The following is a 27761-nucleotide window of genomic DNA, read 5'->3' as shown; positions in this document are numbered from 1 at the left end:
GGATGATGAGATATATACAGCTATGGCGTCTGCCCACGACCTGTAGGAAACATCATGGCCGCTGTCTTATCGGCGCTCGGCAGGTTAGAGGCATTAAAATTAGATTTTATAAGACTCTGGAGAGCTGGATATGTTTCCTTCATCCCTACAGCTCCTTATATCACAGCTTCCTGGTCAAATATATACTATACTCACAAGGGCTATTGATCGCTTTATGAATATAGATTAAGGATATGGAATATCAGCCCTCCAGCTGCTGCAAAACTACAACTTCCATCATGCCTGGACAGCCTTCGGCTGTCCAGGCATGATGGGAGTTGTAGTTTTGCAACAGCTGGAGGGCCAAAGGTTCCCCATCCCCGATGACGTCACGTTTACAGTTGTATTACGTCATTGTCATTGTTTTGCCCTTTTACATAGTTATTATTGGAGGATTTTTTTTTTTTTTTTTTTTTTACAAATCATGTTATATGAGGGGAAAAAAAAACCCCATGATTTTTGTTATAAAACAGGCTTTTATTTGTTCCTAGTGTGTTGCTGACTGATGTGACGGGGATGCAGGCTTCCTGCACGCAGTCTGGGTACCACACACACAGCTCTGACAGCGAGGGCGTGGCCTATGCCCTTAAAAGGCACAATAGAAAGACCGGAGTGGAAGGGCGCATGCGCGCACGGGCATCGCATTCCTAGGTGTTTCGCTAGCAACCCGCCGCGCGTGCGCAGGCAGAGCCGTCTTTAGCAACAGTCAGTTCCGCGCGCATGCGTCCCGACGGCCGTCGCTTGTTCCCAGGTTGAGCGCTAGCAACCAGGTACGCATGCGCAGTCGCATCCCCGGGCAACCAACGGATCTCTGTCACTGTCTGCGGCACCGAGCGGCCCCCGCGGCGGAGGAACGGGAAGGGGGCGCCGGGATAAGACGGGAAGACGACGGGCGAGCTGTGAGGAAGACGCGGGAGGGAGGCTCGGCGGTGTGCTGACAGGAGGGAGGGGTCTCCGGCTCCGCCTCCTTCTCCTCAGTGAGGGAGCCCCCGGCCCGGTGACATGTAGGCCTCGGCGCTGCCCGGGTCTCCGAGCTGTGAGGTGAGAGGGGGCAGCGGCCGCTGTGCATTGCCTGGAGCCCCGAGAGGTAAGGACCGTCTGCTCCTCCTCACACCGCCATTGTGGCCGGTACCGGGGGTGTATGGGCTGTGTGCACAGGTGCCTCATACGTGACCACGGGGGCGGCTCTCACCGCTGGAGGGAGGGGGTAATATGGGGGCTAATGTCTGGGGGAGGGGGTAATATGGGGGGCTAATGTCTGGGGGAGGTGGTAATATGGAGGGCTAATGTCTGGGGGAGGGGGTAATATGGGGGGGCTAATGTCTGGGGGAGGGGGTAATATGGGGGGCTAATGTCTGGGGGAGGGGGTAATATGGAGGGCTAATGTCTGGGGGAGGGGGTAATATGGGGGGCTAATGTCTGGGGGAGGGGGTAATATGGAGGGCTAATGTCTGGGGGAGGGGGTGATATGGAGGGCTAATGTCTGGGGGAGGGGGTAACATGGGGGGCTAATGTCTGGGGGGGTGGTAATATGGAGGGCTAATTTCTGGGGGAGGGGGTAATATGGGGGGGCTAATGTCTGGGGGAGGGGGTAACATGGGGGGCTAATGTCTGAGGGTCTAGGGGAGGGGGGTAATAAGGGGGTGCTAATGTCTGGGGGAGGGGGTAATATGGGGGGGCTAATGTCTGGGGGAGGGGATAATAAGGGGGTGCTAATGTCTGGGGCAGGGGTTAATATGGGGGGGCTAATGTCTGGGGGTCTAGGGGAGGGGACTAATATGGGGGGGCTAATGTCTGAGGGTTCTAGGGGAGGGGACTAATATGGGGCTGCTAATGTCTGAGGGTCTAGGGGAGGGGATAATAATGGGGTGCTAACGTCTAGGAGATGGGATAATAAGGGGGGGCTAATGTCTGAGGGTCTAGGGGAGGGGATAATAAGGGGGTGCTAATGTCTGAGGGTCTAGGGGAGGGGGCATTAATATTGTGCTACTAACATGGTTTAGGGGAGGGTGCTAATATGGGGCTTTGGATAAGGGGGGACTGATATAGTAGGGGTTAATTTTAAGGGAGTCTGTGGGAGGTGGCACTAATGAATGGGGGGCAAAGGGGGCCCTAATATGTGTGTGTAGGGGCGTAATATATTGGGAGTAGACATTAATATAGGGGTACTGATGTATGGTTGGGAGGGATAGGAAAGGGGGTACTTATATAGCAGGTGCTAATATATGGGGGTTTGGAGGGTGGCGCTAGTAAATGAGGGCGCACTAATATGAGGAGTAATGTATCTAAATCTCGGGTGGTGTACTAGTGAATGGGGGGCTGGCCGCACTAATATATAAGGGACTGGAGGATGGGGTAATAATATATGGTGCGCTGAGCAAGGGGGCACTAATATATGGGGGCTGAGGGAGGGGGGCACTAATATGGGGAGTAATAATGTATCCGGATCTGGGGTGGTGTACTAGTGAATGGGGGATTTGAGGGGGCACTAATATGAGGAGTAATGTGTCTGGGGGGGTGTACTAGTGAATGGAGGATGGGGTACTAATATATGGTGGGCTGAGGGAGGGGGCACCAATATATAAGGGACTGGAGGATGGGGTACTAATATATGGTGGGCTGAGGGAGGGGGCACTAATATATAAGGGACTGGAGGATGGGGTACTAATATATGGTGGGCTGAGGGAGGGGGCACTAATATATAAGGGACTGGAGGATGGGGTACTAATATATGGTGGGCTGAGGGAGGGGGCACCAATATATAAGGGACTGGAGGATGGGGTACTAATATATGGTGGGCTGAGGGAGGGGGCACTAATATATAAGGGACTGGAGGATGGGGTACTAATATATGGTGGGCTGAGAAAGGGGGCACTAATATATGAGGGCTGGGGGAAGAAGTCATTAATATATGTTGGGGGGTTGGGAAGACGGGTGCATCTTGAATAGTAAAGCTTTATTGATTTGTCTGCCAGACACAGTGATGTAGGGGTTGCCCAGTGTTGAGGTTCTGCTTTTGACATGAGGGCAACAGTGCTTTACATGGACGGTGCTGAGGGACAATGACATATGATGACTGCACAATGATGTCATCACTCTGGGAGGAGCTTAGAAATTCTAAATCTGTTGTGCAGTTCCCCCGTGGCTTGAGAAGGCTTTAAGCTCATGCTGGGAGTTGTAGTTTAAGTAGATGACCATTACTTTAAGCGATTGCTTGTTTTCCCAGTTGCAGTGCCATGCAGCCAGTCGACGCGGATCACTGCCTTACCAGATAGAGTGGGGGTATAATTGGGAGACGTTGTGTGTGTGTATATATATATATATATATATATATATATATATATAAATAAAAATATTTTTTTTTTATTAGTGGAGTAGTGGCATGACCAGTAATAAAGGGGCTGATCCATAATACTATGATAAACATTGTCTGACCTCCAACCTGCGGCTCTTCAGCTGCTGCAGAACGACATCTCCCAGCAGGCAGGAGGCTGCTAATCTGTATTGTGTTTTGTTTTGTGATTCTTGCTGGGCATTATTGGGGTTAGATTGTAGCAATAATGGATATATATGGCAATGTTACGCTAGAGGTGTGAAGACACAGTGGGAATGAATGGTGGGTGTGTTCTGGAAGGTGGGCGGGTGAGATAGGAGGGTGGGCAGCTGGTGTGGCGGAGAAGTGTTGGTGCTCAGTACCTGACCCCTGTAGACTATAGGGCCGTGATGTTGGTGAAGTCAGGCGTATTAGGCTATTTCAAAGCATGCATGTATCCCGTAACATGGAGTTTACAAATGCCTGATAAACACAATGTGAGGATTACATATTAGGGGTTATTGCCCTAGAAGTGGTGGACGCTGTGGACTGATGACTAAGGTGGGGCCTGCAGCCTGGGATACACGGCAGAGAGGTGGGCCCTGGTCGTGTGAGGGGTGCGGGCTGTGCACGGGGTGGGAATTGTCTGTTTTGGCCCTGTCAGCAGCTGCCTTTGTATTCTTGACGTCTGTAAAAATCTGCTCCCAAAACACACAATTACCTCACACGGCGAGTCCCTCACAGCAGTGAATATCTGCTGCCGCACAGTGATAGATCCCCCCCCCCTTTCCTTTTACACAAAGCATCAGTCTTCCCGTTCAGTCAATTTTGCATCTTTATCATGTGATCCCTCAACCTGGAGCACTGGCAACAAAGAGCCGGGGCCCCGGACTAATCGGCTACTTCCCTCTTTGTGCTCCTGGGTAATGGGATGTGTGGGTGAAGTTTAATAAAGACGCTTGCTGTTGCCTCTGCAATATTCCCAGACCTGTGTACTGCACTCTTATTAGCATTGCCTCTAAATATTGTCACTGCAAATAAGATTCCTTATAGATACAAGCCCTTGAGCCCCCGGGTGAGGTCTGTTTAATATTTTATGAAGTTTTTTTTTTTTTTTTTTTTATGGAGGTGTATGTCCTAGTTGAATGCTGGGAACAATCCCTTGTGAATAGCAATGTCCCAGCATACAGCTGTAATCTGTTGGGAACATAGGGGCAAATGTTGAATGAGTTATCCAGGATTATAAAAGCATAGCTGCTTTCTTCTATAAAAGGGGGGGTCACTCTTGTCCTTGGTTTGTTTGCGGTATAGCGCTCAGTTCCATTGAAGTAAATGGAGCCGAGATGTAATACCACACAAAACCCAAGGACAAGGGTGGCACTGGTTTTGAAAGCAGCTTTGTTTGTCCAATCCTAATCCTGTGCTGCTGCAGGATTAATGGAGAATCGGGCTCTATTGCGACTTTCTTCACCCATCTGCTGGCTGTGGTGAAAATTGTGCCCACCAAATATTGCAGATGGGCATTTGCCTTACATAGGAAATATGTGATTGTGTTATGCCCGATGGGCTGGGCCTTCCACAGATAAAGAACCTCCTTATAGACCACAGGTTTCAAAATTGCATCCCTCTAGCTGTTTGCCTGGACAGCCAAAAGCATTAGGCGGATTGTAGTTTTGACACCCTTGTTATAGACCCTTATAAATGATGGTGGCCCTCTGTTAAAGGAACTTTTTTCATGGAGACATCTACTGTCCATATGTCATGTTAGAGGATACCGTCAACTTATAAGAATGGAGAGCTGATGTGTACGAACGTCTATTACTGACCGTGTATTACTCATTGATCTGAATGGCCACCTTAATACTAAGCGGTGATCACTCCCAGCACTAAGCTGTCTTATACATGAACCTCCAGCTTTAATCTGATGAACATTTGATGATGATAATTATGGCTGCCTTTAATGCTCCTCAAGGTTTGTCACCCAGCTCTCCAGCTTGTCGGATTTGCCAAATGATAGAATGACAGCCCCTATAGAGGCAGCGATGTCGGCCATATTGGTTGTTCTCATTTTTCATAATAACAGATATAGCTTAAACTACTGATATAGCTTAAAGTGTCACTGTCGTGAATTTTTTTTTTGCATAAATCAATAGTCCAGGCGATTTTAAGAAACTTTGTAATTGGGTTTATTATCCGAAAAATGCATTTTTATCATGAAAAAGCAGTTTGAAGCTCTCCCCCCTGTCTTCATTGTTCTCCTATGGAGAGAACTAAAGAAAAGACCAAAACAGGACAACAAAGAGTTAATCTACAAATCCCTCACAGGATATCTCCTGTGACAGTCACCAGTGACCTGTCTGAGCTCGGATTACAGCTGTCACCCAGCTCCGTGCCTGTAATCCTCTGTTATCTGCTTTCTGCTGCTGGCTAACTCCCTCCTTCCTCCTCCCCCCTCCCCTCTCCCTAGAGCAGACAGGGTACGTCTCCTGCAACAAGTCACAATTTTCAGATTTTTTGGAGTGGATGAAAAAGAGGAAGGAGGGGGGGGGGGGACCTGGGAAAAGGCTTTTTACATGCAGATAATGGCAGATTTGGCTAATAAACCCAATTACAAAGTTTCTTAAAATCGCCTGGACTATTGATTTCTGCAAAAAAAAAAAAATACGACAGTGACTCTTTAACTACTGAGTAGAATATTATAACTCGACAGCTCATAAACTTTCTTTTTCCCTTTAGGATATTTCGCTTGCTTTCTGTCTTAATGTGTCTTTCTCTTTCTTATACCTAGATGGTGGATGTTGGCGTCTGTGCCTCCGGAGACAGCACTAGAACGAAAATGGATTCTTTTGCAGAGTGTCCAGTGGAGGTTGTACCTCCAGACATGTATGACTCCTTCAGGGCCAAAATTGCTGCTAATTTACAGTGGATTTGTGCTAAAGCTTATGGGATAGGTAAGATTTTTCATTTTTTCCTTATAGTCGACCAATGTTTTTATTGATGTGTTGACCTTTGCTAATTTTATTTTATTTGTTGTCACTGCTGGTCCTCAAAAGGGAATATTCTTTCATATAATGCAACTTCTAGCATCCTAGCTGTGTAACGCCTTTACGGGACGCCACATTTGGCTAAAGCTGCAGGCCGTGCCCGACACATCTCTCAGCACTGCAGAAGTTTAGACAATGGATGGCTCAGAATCAAGAAAACTTATTTGGAGATTCAGTGCATTGTTATGGAGTGATCATGAAATTTTGTGTTTTTTTTATTTTTACCTCTTAGAAAAAGTTTACAGGCTAATCGCAGTTTACTATCCTCTTGTACACCAGTGTATGGCAAGGACCCTCTGGTAGGATTTATGTTAACACGTAGTGGTGTCTACATTTCTTTACACAGCATGACATCTACAGTAAGGCCCCATTCACACGTCCATGTCAGTTTTTACTGTCAGGAAATCCTGATCAGGAGGCCTCAAATGTCATCAAGAAAGTACCTAGAGAATCACCTGGTCGGGCGGCATCATCGGACCACAGGGAGGGTGCGGAGGTCGGGCGGTGAGCTCCGGCGGGCAGCGGTGGCGAGCTCGGGGCAGGCAGTCCGGCGGGGTGCTGCGAGCAGGGGTGCCAGCGGGCTCTTACCAATCCAGAATCCCGGGCACTTTCCTGATGCATATCAGGAAAGTGCCTGTGATTCCGGCGCTCCCATAGACTTCTATGGGGGCGTCCGGGCCGGAATTCCGGACAAAAATAGGACATGTCCTATTTTTTCCGGATCTATTTTCCGGAACGGACACCCTTCCGGAAAAATCCAGAGGGGTGTCCGTGACTAATTAAAGTCTATGGGTCCAGAAATCCGTCCGGACGTGTGAAGGGGGCCTAACAGATCTGCAGCAGACATGATATGTGTGAATATGCTTGTAGAGTGTAACTCTTCAGGGTTGCATTCAGTGTCACCTTTAGGCTGCTGTATTAGGGTATGGTATGTACTATAAATGCTGAGGAATATCAGCTTCAGATCATTAATTAACCAGCAGAAAATCCATAGCATATATATAGTACATGTGAACTTACCCTAAGTGCACGTTCACACATACATAATCTGCAGTGGATTTTGCTACTCATTCACTTCAGTGGATAGGCAGCACTGAAGGATTTGCAGGTTTTCAGTGGGTATCAAAATATGCAGCAGCTTTTCTGCTGAGCAATATGTGCAGCAGGTTATGTATGTGAAAATGAAGGTCCCAAGACTGTGCACATACGTGGAGAGGACACCGCTAAATGCTGTGCGAATGTAATGAGACGGGTCTGTGTCAGGCAGATTTGTAGAAGAACAGGGGTGTCAAGCTCTCGACCCTCAAGCTGTTGCAACTTGCAAAACTACGATTCCCATCATCAGGCATGATGTAAATTTTAGTTTAGCAACAGCTGGAGGGCCGAAAGTTTGACAACCCGGCATTAGAGCATTATTTACAGCTCATAATACAACTTCATTTGCAGGGCTTTAGCTCCTAATGTTTACTGGGTGTTGCCCCATCCCAGCACTTAGTGCAGCTATGCATTACAATGAAGCCTTATGTCTTTTTTTTTTTTTTTTTTTTTTTTTTTTTTTAATGCCTCTGTGATCTGTCATCTGCTTCTGTGAAATGATTGAAGCATATTATTCTCTTGACGAGAAAGTTTAGTGTAAACCAATGTGAGTGCATGCTCAGGTATCACTAGAGGTGTCACCAGAGTAGCAGATGTGTGTATTGCTACTTAAGCAGAAAAGGTCTGTAATTTTTGTGATTCTCCTTTAATTATCAAAAATAGAAGTGACATAATGTTCTGCCCCATGGTGCCAGGGCTAGGCTGACCTCAGGTGCTTTATGCTGTAAGTGGGACTGTGGGCTGTGGCTTGAATTAGTAACTGTGTGACCGGCAGCAAGGTTATGTAAACGTTCCATGTTGTCAGGCCTGTTTTCTGCATACTAGTGCATTGCTTGAGTTATGATTGAGTTTTTACATACATTATCAGCCAACATCAAGACTGGTTAAGATTTTCAGTTAGGAAATCTGCTTAGACATTATAAAACAATTCCTCCGTGTCTAAATGTGGCATATACTTGTGATGTGACCTTGGTTTTATGTATATGAGTGCTGAGCACTGGATATAGTAGGCTGGAGGCTGATGCTTTGTAGTAGATGTAGTTAGCCATTGGAGTCTGTGTAATGCAGCCATCTTTGTGTTCCCCAAATTATAGCTTCCAGAGTTTTCTCTTTAATTTTTCTTCCCTGTGGTTTTATTTTACTTGGCTGCCTTGTGCCAATGGCCATCTGTGAGCAGCACACAAGGTCTCTTTGTTGTTTCTACTTTGGAGGGATGTCCTGGTGACGATGGATCTGAGATTCTATAATTTAAGGGCATTGTCTGTGATTAGAGAGTCTCTTAAAGCTGGGATAATGTTAAATGGGTGCTCCTACATTACAGTATACAGCAACCAGCCATAACTATAAAATCACAACTGAAAGTGAATATTGTGCTATCCTATGACATTTGCTCCTGTGAAGCTGTGAGGGTGATGTTTTTTAGTTCTTGATTTTTTGGAAGCAGGAAATCACTGTTTGTTGCATATAGCATCAGACTCGGACTATGGAGAAGCGAGAAAAGAAGGCGGCCTTGTCTGATGGATTCAATGTACTCCTCCACTCCAATGACAGGTCTTTAGGCACAGGTCCAGATGATCAGAGAAATGGTGAATGATACAATTAAAAGTTATAAAAAACAAGACCGTGCTTGTCTCCTTGTTAAAGTGTCTGGTAGACACTTGATAAAGAGACCGCCAGGCACCTGGCAGCGGCCTCTATAGGCAGGATAATGCCCCAGGGACCACACTGCAGACATTGCTCAGGAATAAGGAACATGACAAAGATTAAGGTAACGACTCAGAATTTCTCAGGTCTAAAATAATGGGGATGTCACTTCCTGGATAAAATGGTGATGTTACTTCCTGGATAACATGGTGACGTCACAACCCGACTCCCAGAGCTGTGCACAGCCACAGCCCGCACAGCTCTGGGAGTTGGCTTGTGACATCGCCATGTTATCCAGGAAGTAAAGCCTTAATGCAGTAGTAAATGCAGAAAAAAAAAATACTATATAAGCATTTCCAGTAATAAGTATATATTGGTGATTTGTATAACTTTTGGTGGACAATACAATACTTTAATAAAAAATTTTTGCTGGACTTAAAGCAACTTTGTACCCACTTTGTGGGTGCCACACTTTTGTAGCCGTGCCAAAGAGGCGTGGCCTAGAGCGACCGTACCCTGGGCCAGCGCCGCCTGTGTCGTGTGGTTGTCCGTCTCCCCCTGCCTCCCGATCCGCCCTCTGTCCAGCCACACGGCATTAGCAGTCATTGCCCATGCCCCGCCTCCTGACAACCCCAACCCCCTCCCCCCCGGCGCCGCTGCAATGATGTAAGTCAAAAACACAGTCTCTTAGCAGCACAGTTCAGATAAACATTGAGTGTGGGTGCACGCCTCACCAAACCGGACCTGGCTGGCTTCAAGTATCCAAAAAACGCAGAGGAGACAGCACATCCAGCAGAAAACCTTGGGGTTTTATTCACACACCAGTGCGACGTTTCGGCATAGTAGCCTTTTTCAAGCAGTGCTTGGTTCCTGGTGTGTGAATAAAACCCCAAGGTTTTCTGCTGGATGTGCTGTCTCCTTTGCGTTTTTTGGCTGCATTGAGGTAGGCGGGTCCGTGCTGCCTCTCTGGTGTGTCCTCACAACGCCGCCCCGTGTTTTTGACGCACCCGCCTCTCCTGCCTGTCTGCCATGACTGCTAATACTGTGCGGCCGGACAGAGGGCGGACCGGGAGGCTGGGGGAGATGGACAACCACATGACACAGGCGGCGCTCCCCTAAGGCACGATCGCTCTAGGCCACGCCTTTTTGGCACGGCTACAGCCCGAATAAAGTATGAATTTCGGCTTCTGGAAAGCGACACCAGCATGGATAAACATACCAGCAAAAAGAACTTCTCATCAGCTAAAAGAAGGTATAAGTAGTTGGGGGGGGGGGAGGGGGAGGGTCACAAAGTGGGTACAGACTCGCTTTGTTTTTTTTAAAAAAAAAAAAAAAAAAAAAAAAAAATGATATACAAAGTTATGTTATTAATGCTTTTATTAATATCTATCCAGGGGTGCTGCCCAGGGGGGGACAGATGTTAGCTAAAATCAATGGGCCTGCTCCCTGCTCGGTCATGGACCAGCACAAGTGCTATCTGCTAATGCATCTCAAGGACTTGGACAAATAGACGGCTGCATGTTGCCTTGAAATTTAATTGTTCACCATGTAAAAGATACAGATTACCACATTCTGTGTAAAGTTGTGTATTCTGCCATATACAAAGTCCATATAAACCGGCTTCTGTGTAATGATTACCTGTGGACATAGTATTCCTGTGTGTGTATGCTCATACACATGGGCCTGTGTGGACACATAGGGGGAGATTTATGAAAAGGTGTAAATATACACCTGGTGTAAACTGCCCACAGCAACCAATCACAGCTCCGCTTTCAGCTCTGGTAAAATATAAGAGGAGCTGTGATTGGTTGCTGTGGGCAGTTTACACCAGGTGTATATTTACACCCTTTCATAAATCTCCCCCAAAGAGTTATGGGTAAATTCCCTTTTCAGGGGCTTTTGCCTGTCTCCTGTCTGACCTTGTGGGTTGCACAGGGTGGTGGTCCGGCTCTGAGCATGTTCTATGGAGTTGTGGTAGATAGCACGTCTGGGATAACTGATTCCTTTAGTGCTGTTTATTCTGGTCAGTTCACTTCTGGGTGCTGAGAGCCCCTATAGTCTACCAACATAAATGAGGTGGTAAATGCAGCTTTGTAATTGTGTATACAGTGTAGAGGGAAGTGGTCTGAGCTCTGGACTGTACAGATGAGTATTTGCACTAGCATTAAGTGATATAAAATGTTGCAAAAATGAAACAGAAGTTCTTCAATTTCCAACATACTTTGTATCAATTCTCTGTGATCTGTAGTCTCTGTACTTGCAGTCATGGAGCTACGACCTTCATTGGATAAGTATTTGTCCTGTTTGTGTCATGTTATAATACCTGTGCTCGGCTTGTTACTAGACAGAGCTCTGATAAGATTGCATGGTGTTGTGTGGAAGGACACTGAAATAGTCGCTGTTCTAGGTTGCAGGGCACAAACAACTACCTGTATGAGCAGGCTTATGCTGCGTTTACACGGAGCGATAATTCGCCCAATCGTATGATTAACGATTTTGAAGTAATGATTTTTTTTTTTTTTATAATGATCAGCGTTTAGACGGAACGATATATTGTACAGAAAAATCGTTTTGCGATCGTTTTGCAATCGCTTAAGCCTATCTCGCACATAGGTTGAATCGGTGAACGTCTATTTACACGGAACGATCTGCGAATTTTTTGCAAACGACCAACGACTATTTGAGAACATGTGCAAAGATCAAAATGAACTATTTCTCGCTCGTCGTTTGATCGTTCGCTGCGTTTACACGTTTGATTATCATTCGAATTCAATCGTCAATCTAAAAAAAAAAAAGCCATAGCAAAATATGTCTTTCGGGTATTGCATAGACATCAATGCTCAGATAACATTTGGCCACAGGAATTTTGACCAGGAAAAACCCTATGGAAAAACATCTAATCCGATTCCAGCCTAAATATTGTCTGATCATTGCTGTTTATTCCAGCCTAAAAATCATCAGCCACCAGGCATGCATCGCTATGTATCATAGCCATATGCGGTCAATGGCTGATGACTGTGTAGAAAGAAATCATTTATACATACCTGTCCATGCTCCCCTATGTTCTTTACTGTTCTGCCCTCTCCCCGCAGCCACAGCTGGAACTTCACAGCCAGTCTCTGAAGTGACAAGCCGCTTAGACCATCACTGGCCGAAATGGGACCACCGCGGGCAATGATTGGCTGAGTGGCCTGTCACTTCAGAGACCGGCCCTGAGATTCCAGTGGCGAGTGCGAGGAGAACACTAAACTTTATTATTTTACACTTTTAAAGCAAGGGCCCTCGGCCATCGCTAAAAAGATCACAGTTTTTCAAAATTGTGACTTGATTTAAAAGCTTTGCTTTGGTTTAAGAGCTCCCTGTACTGGGTGAGAGCGCGAGTGGGGGAGCGGTATGGTCTGCATAACGTGGTCCACAGCACTTTACTCTTACTCTTGATGCAGGAAGTCTCTCTCACCTTTCAAATCATAGCAGATCCACTTCTTCAGGCTGGGGCTTGCATCAGAGGACAGGACTGTGGAGGTAATCTCTCCATAGCTGTAACCCCTCTCTCCCCGGACAGAGTGCTGCTATACTGTGCCCACATCTGCCCTGCTCATTCCTCCATGCTCCCTTCAGTCTGTCAGCCCTTGTGTTTCCCATCCTCTCCATTACTGTACAGTAACTTATAATATCACATATTCAGCTGTTTCTAGATGTTTGTTTCATTTGTTTTACATGTTATTCAGAATAATAAATAGTTATTTTTGGGGTGTGGAACCAATTGTCTACATTTCTATGATTTCTTATGGGAAAATTTGCTTTGGTTTAAAGGGAGCCTGTCACCCCCAGTGCCGGGGTGAAGGCCGCCCGACCCCCCGCTAGAGCCCTGGATACTTACCCCATCTCGCCAAGTCCCGCTCCTGGAGCCGGTCCCGGGACAGAGATATCCTTGTCGGAAGCCCGGCGCGAGCGCTGTAGAGATGAGTCCGATGTCCATAGAGAATGAATGGAGCCGTCATTCTCTATGGGCGTCGGACTCATCTCTGAATAACATGTAAAACAAATGAAACAAACATCTAGAAACAGCTGAATATGTGATATTATAAGTTACTGTACAGTAATGGAGAGGATGGGGAACGAATAATGCTCGTAATCCAAGGCACCACTGTGTGTGTGTGTGTGGACACACACACACCGCACACACACACACACACACACCACACATTACACACACAGCGTTTGCTACATGGTTATCGAGCCATGTAATAGGCTCAGTGAGTGCCGATCTTGTAGATCGTCTGTCTCTTACCTTAGTGATCGGGTCGTGTAATGTGGCCCTAAGGGGTAGCATCACAGGGAGTGCATATGCTGTGGATCTTCCATAGTGGATTTGTATACAGAAAATTCAGTGTAGCCACAGTTGTTGAGATTTGTAGAAATTCCTTTAGAACTCTGTGTACAAAATTGGTAGACTATCAAGGTATAGATTTTGGTGGGTTGGCTTAAAGCAGTTTCACTGTATCTTAAAAGGTACTAGTGACTATTGTTGGTGTGGCAGCCTGATCTTCTGACATCAGCTTACTGATCTGAGGAGAGAAGAATCATGACCAGGTACCCTTTAACCACTAGGTAGATGTCCCATGTTTTGTTGTCATATACATTTAGTTATCTACTATCATAGGAAACTAATCTAAACTGTTTAAAGGGATTCAAAAAACATGTCCACTTTCTTCCAATAACAGCACCAATCTAGCCCTCGGTTTTTATATGGTGTTGTAGCTCAGTTCCATTGAATTGAATGAAGCAGAGATGTAATACTACACACAACTTGAGGACAGGGCTGGTGCTGTTAAATCCTGTGATCATGTTGCGATCACTCTTCATCCCAGTCTTTAGTGTGGGCTCCCCTGTATGATTAGGTGACTGGGGTCCCTGGTAATATCATCAGGGACTGGGGAACTCCTGTGCTGTGAGCCATCGGAGCCTACAAAGGACGCTATAGATGTCTGTATTCTAAGGCTTCTATGTATCACTCTAACGATAACTTGGTGATCCAGTGGATTGTGGTGGCCTAATCTGGTGAGTGTTTTACACTGTTTGTAGCCTCTATAGAGAGTATTGGGAATTTTGTAGCCTAGCAACTGTAAAACTTGTGGTCCTCTAGCTATTGCAAAACTACAATTCCCATCATGCCCGGCCAGCCAAAGCTTTAGCTTTGGCTGTCCTGGCATTATGAGAATTGTAGTTTTGCAACAGCTGGAGGGCTGCTAGTTTGGCGCCTGTGGCCTAGCTCATCATGCTACAGTGTTTACCCAACTCCCATTACTCTCTAAGGGGTTTACTTATTTGTAAGATTGGTGTGTGTCCCTTGGGATAAGCCTTAAAGGGGTTAACCAGCGCTACAAAAACATGGCCACTTTTCCCCCTCCCTGTCTCCAGTTCAGGTGCGGTTTGCAATTAAGTGCCATTTACTTTAATGGAACTGAGTTTGAAACCCACCAAATCTGGAGTCAAGAGAGGGGGAAAGTGGCCATGTTTTTGTAGCCTTGGATAACCCCTTAAATGCCTATCCACATTTATATAATAACCCTGAAAGCTTTGCATTTTTTTTTTTCTGGTCACGGAGCCTAATAAGCAGCCACCTCCATTGCAATCCTGTAGTCCAGCAGGAGGAGACTGCTGGAAAGGACTCTATTATATACATAAGATGCCATCTGGGTAATCACAATAGGTGATACAGCTCAGCATCTCTCTTCCTGTGGAATGACCTCAGCAAAGGTCACTGAGCATGCCCAGAAACCTCTCCCATAATAATAAATTGGGATTGGCTCCAGACCATTGTACCTGTCTGTGTTGGCTGTAAAGGCATATATCTAAATTTTGTTTAAAAACGGCTCCGACAAGATGGCTGCCCTCATAATAATAATCTGAAACAAGACACAGATTAGAAAAAGCATGTAGCCTGTCTTTAATGGAGCCCTAAAATGCCTATAAAGGATTTTATGTGCTGTCTGGCAGTCTGCGTATTATGACACATCTATGAGTGTATAGTAATCTAATATACATGGCATCCGCTGACTGGACACTGGTTACATACGCTGTTATTTGTTTCATAGCATGCAAACAATCCCATTGTAATATTAGTCATAGCTTTCCATCCTGCAGAAGATCCAGCACGTCTGTACACAGAACACTAGAACCGGTCTGACAACGGATCTGTAACATCAGTAATGCCAGTCACAATAGCAGCCATTATAGGCAACTGGAAACAGTCAGTAATGTAAAAGAAATACCAGCATGTCTTAGGTATCACAGTCCAAACAGCTTTTATACAAGATTGTACTGGAGATATTTGGAAAGCCCAGTCAAAAAGAAATGTTAAGGCCTTTTGGCTTACACTTTATTTTTTCTACAATGTTAGAGACTATATTCCCTTTATATGATGACTGATTGAATGATTAGAGATGAGCGAACTGGGTTCGGGTTCGAGTCCATCCGAACCCGAACGATCAGCATTGGATTAGCTGGGGCTGCTGAACTTGGATAAAGCTCTAAGGTTGTCTGGAAAACATGGATACAGCCAATGACTATATCCATGTTTTCCACATAGCCTTAGGGCTTTATCCAGGTTCAGCAGCCACCGCTAATCAAATGCCGAAAGTTCGGGTTCGGATGGACTTGAACCCGAACCCGGTGTGCTCATCTCTAAAAATTATCTTTTATTTATTCACTTAAAATACCAAACGCTTATCCTCACAGCCACCACCTTTGCACAATGTGCCACCAGAAAACACATAATTATTCTTTACATAGAAATCTCTTTGAGTACTGTTCAGACTTTAGTTGCGTTTTTTTTGTGTGTTTTTATGTACCCAGTATTCCTTCTATTGCATATTATCCAAGTCAAACATTGAAATAGTAATTATTGTCCGTATTACCTCTTAGTCTGTATTTCCATATTACATATATATATTAAGTTATATTGCATACATTTTTGGGTCACAGTCTCTTATTTATTGCACTTTATGTAGTACGGTAACAGTTATTATTAATGTCCCGGTTTTCCAAGATATAAAAAATCCATACAACAAATTATTTGCTGAAGGTCCATTACTTTTCTTGTTTTTCGGGCTCACTTCAGACTTCTCCTCTTTTGGCCCAATGCGTTTCCGCAGTCACTTATCAGGGGCCTTGCTGCTTCATGAGATCGGAGGCATGAGACTTTTCTGGTGCTTGTGCACAGCTCAGATTTGTAATTGACTATTGGACCTATCAGTGATTATAATTCCCCCCCCCCTTGTAGTGTATTAAAAAAGGTCACCTATTCTTTTTAATATAGGGGATCCTGAAAAAAGTTGGAAATCCATAGAGGACTTGTATTATTGCATGGCATCATCTTGTTGCATATATTACGGCTCTGCAAAAAGTTCTACACTGGGATATAGTCAGTATGATTTTAGTTGTACTATTGTAAGGTCAGGATTCTCCAGAAACACTCTTCTAGCTTTGTTTCCTCGATTTCTCCTCATTGTGCTGCTGGAATGAATGTTGTCCCCCAGTAAATCTCTTATTATCGGCAATTACTTATATGTAACCTGTAAAACTTGTTTGTATGATGCATCAGTGTGCTAAGTTATTTACCAGTGGGTGATCACAGTCTTTTGATAACCTTTTCCCAATGCTGCGTCTCCTCGTCTAGATGGCACCAGCATAATGTGCAGCAGTAAGTGGAGTTTGCTACAAAGGTCACTATACTTTTGCTTCGCTTCTGTGAGGTCCAAAGTAATAATGAGGGTTTTATATTGAGGCTGCTGTCCTCAGAGCTCCAGTTATGGATTACATGGATGGATTGATATTGTTTACAGTGTAAAAAGGAGAAACAGATTGAGCCAGCCATGGGAAGATACTACAAGATGAGGCAGGTACTTAGCAGTTAGCTCTGAGGTGCAATACATGATGGGAAATGTGGTTTTCCAGCCGGCGCCATCTTGGATATAGATCGGGTTGTGACTCAGGAACAGCTGCAGTTAGATGGTAGATGGCTCAAAAATATTCAGGGGAACTTGGTCAGGAAGACCAGCTAGGTTTCTTTTTTTTTAGCTCTTGGGTGGAATACCCAATCGAGAGACTGGGCCACACAAACAATCCCTGTATAGTTCGAGTGGCCATGGACATTGACAGCACAGATATGATGGCACACAAGCAGTGCATACTTGCCTTCTGCACTTTTGTGTGATCCGCCATCCTGCTCTCCAGCTGGTGCTGCCTCCTCCTCCTCCAGCTGTCAATCATTCTGGTGGGAGAGCCAGAGAGCGGGATGCTAGAAACGAAAAACTGACAGCATGGATATATATCGACATCCGTGCTGTCAGTTTTCCTTTGCTATAGTGATAAATTTGAAAGCAGCACAAAAGATGTGATTCAGCCTCGGAGATGTTTGCTCGCTGATCGCTGTAATTTTTACACAGGTTGATTTTCGGCCAATGGAGCGTTTTCTAGCAACACTCCCGTCCAATAAGCGGCCCATTTAAAAGGCCATTTACGCTGTAGCTCTGCTGTGTCAGATTGGCTTTAATTTGCAAGCAAAATCCTGAGTTTACTACATAGCAGCGACTTGTATACTGTTACTCAATATGGCTACTGGAGCTGTGTAGGTGGCTACAACCCATGTAGTGATTCTTAAAGGGAACAAATAAGCTTGTGCTGATACGGTTTCCAGAATCATAGTGTAGATCTACTGTGCGGCACGTACCAACCATATTTGCAGCTTTAGTAGCTTCTCTACCTGTCAATCATCCCCTGTCACGGATGGCTCCCTGCCCAGATGACTAGTTGCTGCCCCTCTTCCTGCCTCGTGCGGCAGAAAAAAAATACTTTTTCTCCTTACTAAATCTACTCCTGCAGCCTTGGCTGGTATGTACCAAGAGCTGCGGAGCAGCGCTATACTATGGTTCTGGGAACCATAATTGGTTCCCTTCAAGTGTCTGTGCCATATGCTGTTAGAAGAATTTGTCTTAATTTAAAAATAAATGTGTGTATATATATATATATATATATATATATATATATATATATATATATATACATACAGTGGTAACTTGGTTTAAGAGCGTTTTGGTTTAAGAGCTCACATTTTTTCAAAATTGTGACTTGGTTTAAGAGCATTGCTTTGGTTTAAGAGCTCCCTGTACTGGGTGGGAGCGTGAGTGGGGGAGGGGCAAGCCTGCATAGCGGGGTCTACAGCCCTGTACTCTGACCCAGGAAGTCTCCCTCACCTTCCAAATCATAGCAGATCCACTTCGGGCTGGGGCTTGCATCAGGGGACAGGACTGTGTGTGGGGGGGGGGGTAATCACTCCATAGCTGTAACCCCTCTCTCCCCGGACAGAGAGTGCTGCTATACTGTGCCCACATCTGCCCTGCTCATTCCTTCATGCTCCCTGCAGTGTCAATCCTGATTGGTCCATGCTGAACACACACCCCTTCCCCATTGCTGTCATGTGACCACACAGACCTCTGACAGCAGCCCTGCTCTATTCTAGCCTATTGTAGTACGCTACTGCATTATAGGGATCTACAGCTCCATCCTGTATTTACAAACTGCGGCTGTTTTTCAGGGTTATGCACTTACTATACAGTATACTCCACATGCTGATTGCTATACTGTACAGTAACTTATAATTTCACATATTCAGCTGTTTCTCATTGTTTGTTTCATTTGTTTTGCATATTATTCAGAATATTAAATCCTTACTTTTGGGTTGTGGAACCAATTGTCTGCATTTTAATGATTTCCTATGGGAAAATTTGCTTTGGTTTAAGAGTGGATTTGGGTTACAAGCATGGTCCCGGAACAAATTATGCTCGTAATCCAAGGCACCACTGTGTGTGTGTATGTATATGTATGTATATGTATATATATGTATGTGTGTGTATGTATGTATGTATATATATATATATATATAATGTATATGTATATATGTATATGTATATATATATATATAGCGCACACACACACACACCAACAAAACACAACAATTACTGAGCTCAAGGAGATTAGTGAAGGAAAGAAAAATAAAATTATATAGAAGATATAATTTGTGCGTTAGTTCCTAGAATATTGAATTGAATATAGAATTGATCTGTACAAGAGTGGGAATCATCCCATTATCCATATAAAAAAGCAGCTGGGTGATGGGACTGAGCTACTCTGCATGTGTGACCACTTCCAATTGACTCTTTAGTAGGACATTCTGGGAGGGAATCAAAAGAACACCAGTAAGCGCCATAACAGCTATACTAAGCTAACATAGGAGCATTGTTTTTTATAACTCTGTTTAGGAGCAAGTTATTGCCGACCTGCTAGATCAGCGCTCACTTGCTCCCTGTTCCTGTGGGGAGCTGTGGGGAGATGCGGGAGGTGCTCCCCGGTTGATCCTGTTACATGGAGTGACGGCCAGGAGACCAACATGTTGAGAGACAAGAATCAGCTGACATCGTGCATGTCGGCTCATTGTTCACTTTTAACAGAAGCTATTACACCAAGTGATTATCGGCCGATAGTAATAGGGCCTTAAGGAGAATAAGGGGAGGGTCTGTATAGTGTAAATACCATCTGATGAGCCTTGTCAGGGCAGATTGGCACATGCAAGTTAACAAAATGTTTACTGAGAACCCCAAGTTTCCCTGTATAATAAATGTAGCAGTAATGGAAATGGGAATACCTGTATACTCTGTGTACTTGTGGGTCTTAATGTTTGTAATACAGTACCTTGTTGATAGTCTTGTGCTCGCTCTTACATTGCCACCATAGCAGCGTGCACATGTGAATTAATTTCTTTAGGGTACAAACACACGCAGCAGATTTGATACTGTGTTCAGTTATTTAGATCTAATCTGCTGCGTATCGCAGCAGTGTATATGCCGTGTGTGTTTGTACCCTTATAGCAAATTGTTGCTTTTTGCTTTGGACCTGTATGTGTAGTCTCTGTTTGCATTGATCCTGTATGTGTAGTCACTGTTTGCATTTATCCTGTATGTGTAGTCTCTGTTGCATTGGTCATGTATGTGTAGTCTCTGTTTGTATTGATCCTGTATGTGTAGTCTCTGTTGCATTGGTTCTGTATGTGTAGTTTCTTTGCATTGGACCTGTATGTGTAATCTCTGTTGTATTGGTCCTGTATGTGTAGTTTCTGTTTGCTTGCATTGGTCCTGTATGTGTAGTTTCTGTTTGCTTGCATTGGTCCTGTATGTGTAGTTTGTTTGCTTGCATTGGTCCTGTATGTGTAGTTTCTGTTTGCATTAGTCCTGTATGTGTAGTGTCTGTTTGCATTGATCCTGTATGTATAGTCTGTGTTGCATTGGTCATGTATGTGTAGTCTCTGTTTGCATTGATCCTGTATGTGTAGTCTCTGTTGCATTGGTTCTGTATGTGTAGTTTCTTTGCATTGGACCTGTATGTGTAGTCTCTGTTGTATTGGTCCTGTATGTGTAGTTTCTGTTTGCATTGGTCCTGTATGTGTAGTTTCTGTTTGCTTGCATTGGTCCTGTATGTGTAGTTTCTGTTTGCATTGACCCTGTATGTGTAGTTTCTTTGCATTGGTCCTGTATGTGTAGTCATCCTCTGTTCAGTGTTGTTCATCTGCAGACTCCTAGGCCAAAAGCAGCCTGGTAATGTCGCTGAGACCAAATGAAGGCTTCATCATTTATGAATGGGACCTTTCTCCTGGCGGTCCCCGCTGGTCTCCTCAGTTATGATAAGCTCATGAATCTGCTTTTTGTTCCGCCACACTCGTCACTGACCACAGCTTTGTCCTTGTGTTCTTCATGGTGGATTTGCTTATAAAAATTAGTGTCACTTAATGGAGAGGCGTTAATTGAATTTCTAATGGGGATAATGTGATTTGTGTTGTTTGATGGTATGATTAGATGTGTATTAATCTCCACCGCGTTGGCTTTTGTTTCAGACAATGTTCCGGAGGAGCTGAAGGACCCCTTTTATGTCGACCAGTATGAGCAGGAGCACATTAAACCACCAGTCATTAAGCTGCTACTCTCCAGCGAGCTGTACTGCCGCGCCTGCAGCCTGATTCTCAAGGGGGACCAGGTGGCGGCATTGCAGGGGCACCAGCCCGTGATCGAAGCTTTGTCACAGAAGGGGATTTACGTCATGGAGAGCGAAGACGTGCCGGTGTCTGAAGGCGACCTCACCTGTGCTCCGATCAAAATGGTCTGTATGAGGAGATAGGAGAACTTGTCAACAAAGTTATGCATCTGTAGTCTGTTTTAAACCTATATATTCTCTACCGTCCATTAAATCTAGGCCATAGGGTGGCCTATATACAGAATAAAGATAATCATTGCAGGAGAGCTTTGCTTCATGTAACAGACATGACGTGTTGACCATGTAGATCACATTTGTCAAACTCCCAGTCCCCCCAGCTGTTGCAAAACTACAATACCCATCATGCTTGGACAGCCAAATCTAAAGCTTTGTAGTTTTGCAATGACATGAAAGCTGTGAGTTTGACTCCCCTGTTGTAGATCCAGTACACAGAAAAAGACCTAATAGGACATGATGGGAGCATCTGTTACTAGCAGAGGTACACTGCCTTATCCTTCGGTTATCGGAGTGGGGCACAAATGTCACACAGGGTGGTGCTTTCTATTGCCCCAATTGGTAGGGCCATCTCCCGCTTAATAAACTCTTTGAGCTGTCAGGAGAAGTGCAGAGAAGGAAGAGACGTCCATCCTGACACATGTCTGGCACCGGGTAGTGAGTTCCACTTTTACATCATGCAGCTGCTGGTTTGGCAGATACTCAGTATCTCTACTGTCCCAGGACCGGTTTCTGCCTGCCATGGGATAAAATAGGAACCTGAATATGGTGGAGCTTTCTGAGTGTCACTAGCTTCCCTGTGCAGATGTGACGTGGCAGCAGGCAATGCAGTCAGCGGCAATGCAGCACTGGATGAGATGTACAGAATAGTTTACCTTTACCAAGGGAGCTTTTATTTTTCATGCAGATAAGGTTAGGAATGGCTGATAAATATTTCTGTCACTGCTTCTTATGTAACCCCATGACTAGTATATCCGCTTTCTATTAATGCATATCTGTGTTCCCTTTACTTATGACATGTGGGTGTATTCATTACTCCCCATAGCGTTGTCCTGCCCATGTAAAGATGCAAATCCGGTTTACTTATTGCCACATCCAGATGGGCCAGGTTCATCCTCCTGATACTGTTAATGTGTTTACTTCAGATTTCATGTCCTGTTCCTTGTCAGGGTCACAGCAGATGCTCATACTTGCAGATAATGGGTTAAGCCTGGATGGAGAAATGAGGCCTTTTAGGCAGGGACTGTATGATGTCAATAATTCGATTGGAATAATAATTACTAGGTATTAGTGGGATCATGCTCTAAGGCCTCTGTTTACCTGACATTTTTGGGGTATGTCTGATGTAGCCTAGAAACATGTGAATGGGGCCTCCCTACCTGCCACTGTAAATTTTATCATTGTAAAGAATGGTATATTGGGTCCTCTTTAGCAGCTTAAAGAGGTAGTTGAGCAAAAAAGAATTCTTTCAAATCAACTGGTGCCAGAAAGTTATATATCTGTAATTTACATCTATAAAAAAAAAATCTCAAGTCTTCCAGTACTTATCAGCTGGTGTATGTCCTGCAGGAAGTGGTCTATTTTTTTCCAGTCTAGAGAGCAGGAGAGGTTTTCTATAGTGATGTGTTACTGCTCTGGACAGTTCCTGACATGGACAGAGATGGCAGCAGAGAACACTGTGTCAGACTGGACAGAATATACCACTTCTTGCAGGACATACAACAGCTGATAATTACTGGAAGACTTGAGATTTTTTTAATAGAAATAAATTACAAATCTCTGGCGCCAGTTGATTTGAAAGAGAACTACCCCTTTAGGGACCAAGCAAATTTTTGTTTTTGTACTTTTCCTCCTATTTTTAAAAATGTCATAAAATATGTTGTTAAAGTGTCTTTGCTCTTTGGGGAAAGTTTTCAGAAGTTCTCTCTGATTCTTTATTTAGTGTTAAACATTTTTCAAGCTCAGGGCACATAATCCATTTAACCATGTTTTCTTCGTATTTCTTTTTCAGAGCGCACACATGTCTATGATCGATGCGCTGATGATGGCGTACACTGTGGAAATGATGAGCATTGAAAAGGTTGTGTCTAGTGTCAAGCGGTTCTCTACATTTAGTGCCTCCAAAGAGCTGCCGTACGATCTTGAGGATGCCATGGTTTTCTGGATCAATAAGGTAGAGTCTGAACAGCACTATACTTAATGTTGGTATTGTTTTTTTTCCCCCAGGGCTTAACAAGAAGTTTTCATCTTGTTTCCATGTTCCAGCAGGGATGGGGAACCTTCGTCCCTTCAGCTGTTGCAAAACTAAAAATACATATGTGTGTTGCCAGTTTCTTTATCGTGATTGGCCACATATCTCTTGTTTACATAGGAAGATGTGTGACCAACAACGATAAAGCCTGCTCTAAAGACCCAATCCCAAGTATCGGCCAGCCTAAGGGCTCATGAAAGAAGGAAGAGATTGCACCATGGGCAAAAGGCATGCCAGTGGAGATGCCAGAGTAATGGGCACTGTGTGTTTGGGTTCTGGCATCCATGTGAATGTTGCTGTGGCACCTACCACTTTGCTAAGCATTGTATAATGGGCAGTGGTATTTCCCAATAGTGGTTGCCTCCTTTCGCAGGATAATGCCCCGTACTTGCTCACAAATGGATTGAGTTACAACTCAATGCATAGAAAGTATAGATTCTTGTGAAGTTTATGCTTCAATAGGTCAGAGCTGTTTTGTTTGCAGGAGGAAGACCCACACAATGTTCGGGCTTTTAGTGTATTGTTCCTTTTACACGTAGCCATGTTCAGCCGTCCGCGGCTGCGGTCGAGTGTCGATCACTAAGATCTGCGTTTGTTAGCAGTGCGTTTACAGCCCTTGGGCCCAGTGTTAGCGGCCGCATGTACCCTGTTTATACAGAGAGATGTGCGGCCAAAAACAATAGATTTTACCACCGGTCAAAAGATCCAATCAGCTGATGAGCGATCGTTTTCCTGCTCCTGGGCCGATCGCCGAATTAGGTTTTCTAGGAACACTGATTGCCTATAATGGGCCAGTGTGAAAGGGCTTTTAGTCTAGTCATAATTATGATAAATATATATTTTTTAATAATAATAATTTAATTAAACACAATTTTGTATTAAGGTTTGTCACTAGTTCTCCAAACAAACCACTATATACTTTGACGCATAATATATTCATGGTATTACATTTCAGGTAAACATGAAAATGAGAGAGATCCTGGAGAAAGAGCACAGGTTAAAACAGCAGATAATCGAGAGCCCAAGTCATCAAAAGGTATTAATGCTCAGGCTTTTAGTATGTCCTTGTGTCATGCACAGAACAGCTGCTCCCTAGCTGACAGTTATGGTACTGTGGACTAAGTACACACTCTACAGACTTTTGGAGTTGAGGTTTGCTTGCTGTATTGCTAGTTGGAATTATAGAAGTATTCATATATATTTTTTTACATATGCAACAATCAGGACTGGGTTCAGTCTTCTGATATACCCCTTACTGGATTAGCATAGTTGTTAGTAATGCAAAGGCTGGCTTTGTATCACTAGAAGTAGCCGCCTGTGTGCAGAAGGGTCACCTGTGCACATACAGATTGTCCATAGCGTGCCCTCCTGTGTCTGTAAATGTGTGATAGAAGCAGAATGAGTCACCATAGCTGCTGGTATAGATGAGCTTCTCTACCTGTGTGACAATGAAGCTGCGCTAATTCCCTTCCCCCAGTCAGACACCAGTAGCCTATCCTAAGGATATTAATCTTGTAGTCCCAGATACTTATATAACTTGCGTCAGTCCGCACTACAGAAAGACAGTATACTGACAGCAGTTGTGCCACAGTCTTGAGCTCCCAGGTAATTTATTATGGGGTGACTCCATTCCTGAAATTGCTAATAATATTACACTACAATGTATTTGTAGCTCCATGGTATTGATGAGCCAAACTACAGTAAGTTTGTGGTCGCGAAATCCTGAACGCTAAGCATTTGATTCCCAGTGGCTGGAAAAGATAGATGCAGCCTTAGGGGTGTCACAGACCTGAACTTGCTGTAGTTCGCTCATCTCTACTCCATATGTCACATCTAGTTTATAAAATGTAAGAATGTTTTGATCTGGTTGTACAGTATTTAGTAATGTCTTATGTTATAACCTCTGCATCATTTCCTGCACTCACGAGCAATTCTGTCCTGTTAACCAAAGAGAAACATGTGCTAATCTGGGAATTGTGCTTTTTAATTCCTGCTTCTAATATAACTTAATGCACACATTGCATTCTGAATCAGAAATTTTTGTTGGAGGTATGGCAGTAAGGCTATGTTCACACACGTTGGAGTTTTATTTCAGTTCTGTCACAATACTGCAGCATCGTTACAAAAATTATTTGGTACTGCAATTAAATGATGCAGTAACGCAATGAAACTGCAATGTGTGGACACAACCTAGAGCTGGGCATACACTTCGAACACCTGTTGGCCAAACACTAATTTAGCTGCTTGATATCTTTGCCAACTCCCCCATATATAAGCAGTCTGTTCTCAGCCGAGGGGATAGCGAGGTAAGACACACTGCTGGGTGGCTATCTCCATCATGCATGGACAGCCAAAGTTTACAGTTGCGCTTTAGAGAGAGTCATCGTATAGTCCCTTCTTTAAGAACAGTAGAGAGTTCCAACTAAGAACGTCACCCGTTTTGGAGCACCCAACACATCTTTTCATTACATGAACTGCCCATTGGTCTCGGGATTGTGTAATGCTTCCTTTCCCTTTGGCGGACTTCAGGGGTATTGTTCAGTTACTAAAGATGACAATAGAGGCCAGTCAAAGCAGGTTATGTCTACATATTTTTATACTGGTGACGCAATGACTTTCTCCTTAAAGGGGGTATTCCCACTTTTTTTTTATTTTTTATTTTATATAGTTGTGTTCATCCTGGCAGTAAGACATAGGATTACCCTCCTACCTCAGCCACCGAGTGGGCAGTGCAAGTGCAGATGGCAGATGTATGGGTATATGTGTTACTGTCAAGCAGAGCACATTAAAAAAATAAAACTTCCACATTGGAATACCCCTTTTAAAGTGTACCTGTCATGAAAAATAACTTTTGACGTGTCATCAGTCACTGGGCCCTCTCCCCAGCTATATCTCCTGATCTGTCAGCAGTGACACCCGCTGTGATCAATAACTTTTCACATGCCTGATAACCTGTCAAAAGTGATTTGTCATGACAGGTACTCTTTAAAGTGTACCTATCATGATGGGCGCTCCAGAACGTCTGGATACGTAGAGGATCTTGCCGCTAATCCTGAAGCGCCCATCGTGACAGGTGCACTTTAATGTAGTTTTTTATGCTCAGATTTCTCATCTGTTTAAACTAAACTTGGTAAAGAATGGAAAGTTGTGGACACAGGGCTTAGAACTGAATACTATGTATATTGCAACATTTTATACCTTAAACTGAAAGACTTTCCTTTCTTCTGCCTAACTTGTTTTCCTTGTCTCCTGAAAAGTCTCCTTCAAAATGGTATTGGAAGTTAGTACCTGTAAGTGAAGTCCCTCTCTGTAAATACTCATCCATCCAACCATGGCACACTCTCTCATTGTAGCGTAATCGCAGTCAGCTTCTCCATACTCTCTCCACATCTGCCTCCAAGTAGCAGGAAACAGAATGACAAAGCAGCCCCCACTCCCCTCAAATAAAGTGTACACAAACTAAACGGCCCAGACCCTACTGGCAATCTTGTTAAGTAGCCGTATACGTACATAATATCCACACAAGGAAGAGAAACTACCCTGGCATTGCCCATAATCCATGTGCTTTTGTCCGTCTGTCTTTCTCTGTGACTGTCTCACATCTAACCATCATTTGTGCATTAACAGTTTTGTTCTTTCTGTTCCATCTGTGTCTGTAAGCCTGATCTAATGCATGCACTAGCGCATTGCATGCAGGAACCTGTGGAGTATGCACGCGTGGTATAGTATATACACTATATACATAACCTTCTCCTATCTAGCAGACCTGACTTGTGGGGAGCATGATCGGCTACACTCTTCTCCCCCTTCTTCTTTTTTTTTTTTTTTTTTTTTTTTTTTTTTGCTAAGATGCTAAAACTTTTTAACCCTGAAAATGTTTACCCCCAGAATGGACATTTTCAGTATCTTTACTCTCCTGTCAATGCCAGCTCACTAACTCATAATATCATGATATAGGATGACCTATGGGAACTCTATAGAACTAGAATTGCCTGTCTCCCCTGCATTTTATGATGTTATACTCGCACATATTGGTAGAGGAATGGATAGAGATCCTTCATAAAAGTATTTTGTGGGAGTGTTACAAATATTTTTTTCTTCACAATGATCTTTATTAAATTTAAAGTGGTACTCCAGAGAAAATAAATCAGCTGGTGTTTAGAGTTATACAGATTTGTAAATTACAGAGAAACTTAGAAGATTGTCGGCAGGAAAAGCCCCCTGGTCTCTAGTCTGCCCTTAAGGTATTTCCCTATTATCTTAGGATGGATATAGG

At 44.1% G+C, this 27761-nt stretch overlaps 1 protein-coding gene across 3 annotated transcripts in view; it reads left to right on the top strand.

Annotated features, from left to right (window-relative positions):
* The first annotated feature begins 729 nt into the window (after positions 1-729).
* CAMSAP1 (calmodulin regulated spectrin associated protein 1) overlaps positions 730-27761 on the top strand; it is a 46334-nt gene continuing 19302 nt past the window's right edge. The window contains exons 1-5 of one of the 3 annotated variants that reach the window (XM_069943740.1): positions 730-809; positions 6141-6303; positions 21083-21345; positions 23246-23407; positions 24441-24521. In XM_069943740.1, coding sequence (XP_069799841.1) covers positions 6141-6303; positions 21083-21345; positions 23246-23407; positions 24441-24521 — 669 coding nt within the window. In that variant the 5' untranslated portion in view covers positions 730-809. The other 2 variants (XM_069943739.1, XM_069943738.1) reach the window with 2 other exon arrangements.

Source organism: Dendropsophus ebraccatus, chromosome 10 (assembly GCF_027789765.1).
Source record: "Dendropsophus ebraccatus isolate aDenEbr1 chromosome 10, aDenEbr1.pat, whole genome shotgun sequence".
Classification (NCBI taxonomy): domain Eukaryota; kingdom Metazoa; phylum Chordata; class Amphibia; order Anura; family Hylidae; genus Dendropsophus; species Dendropsophus ebraccatus.
The sequence above is the reverse complement of the archived record's forward strand: the minus strand, read 5'-3'. Positions and strand labels throughout refer to the sequence as shown.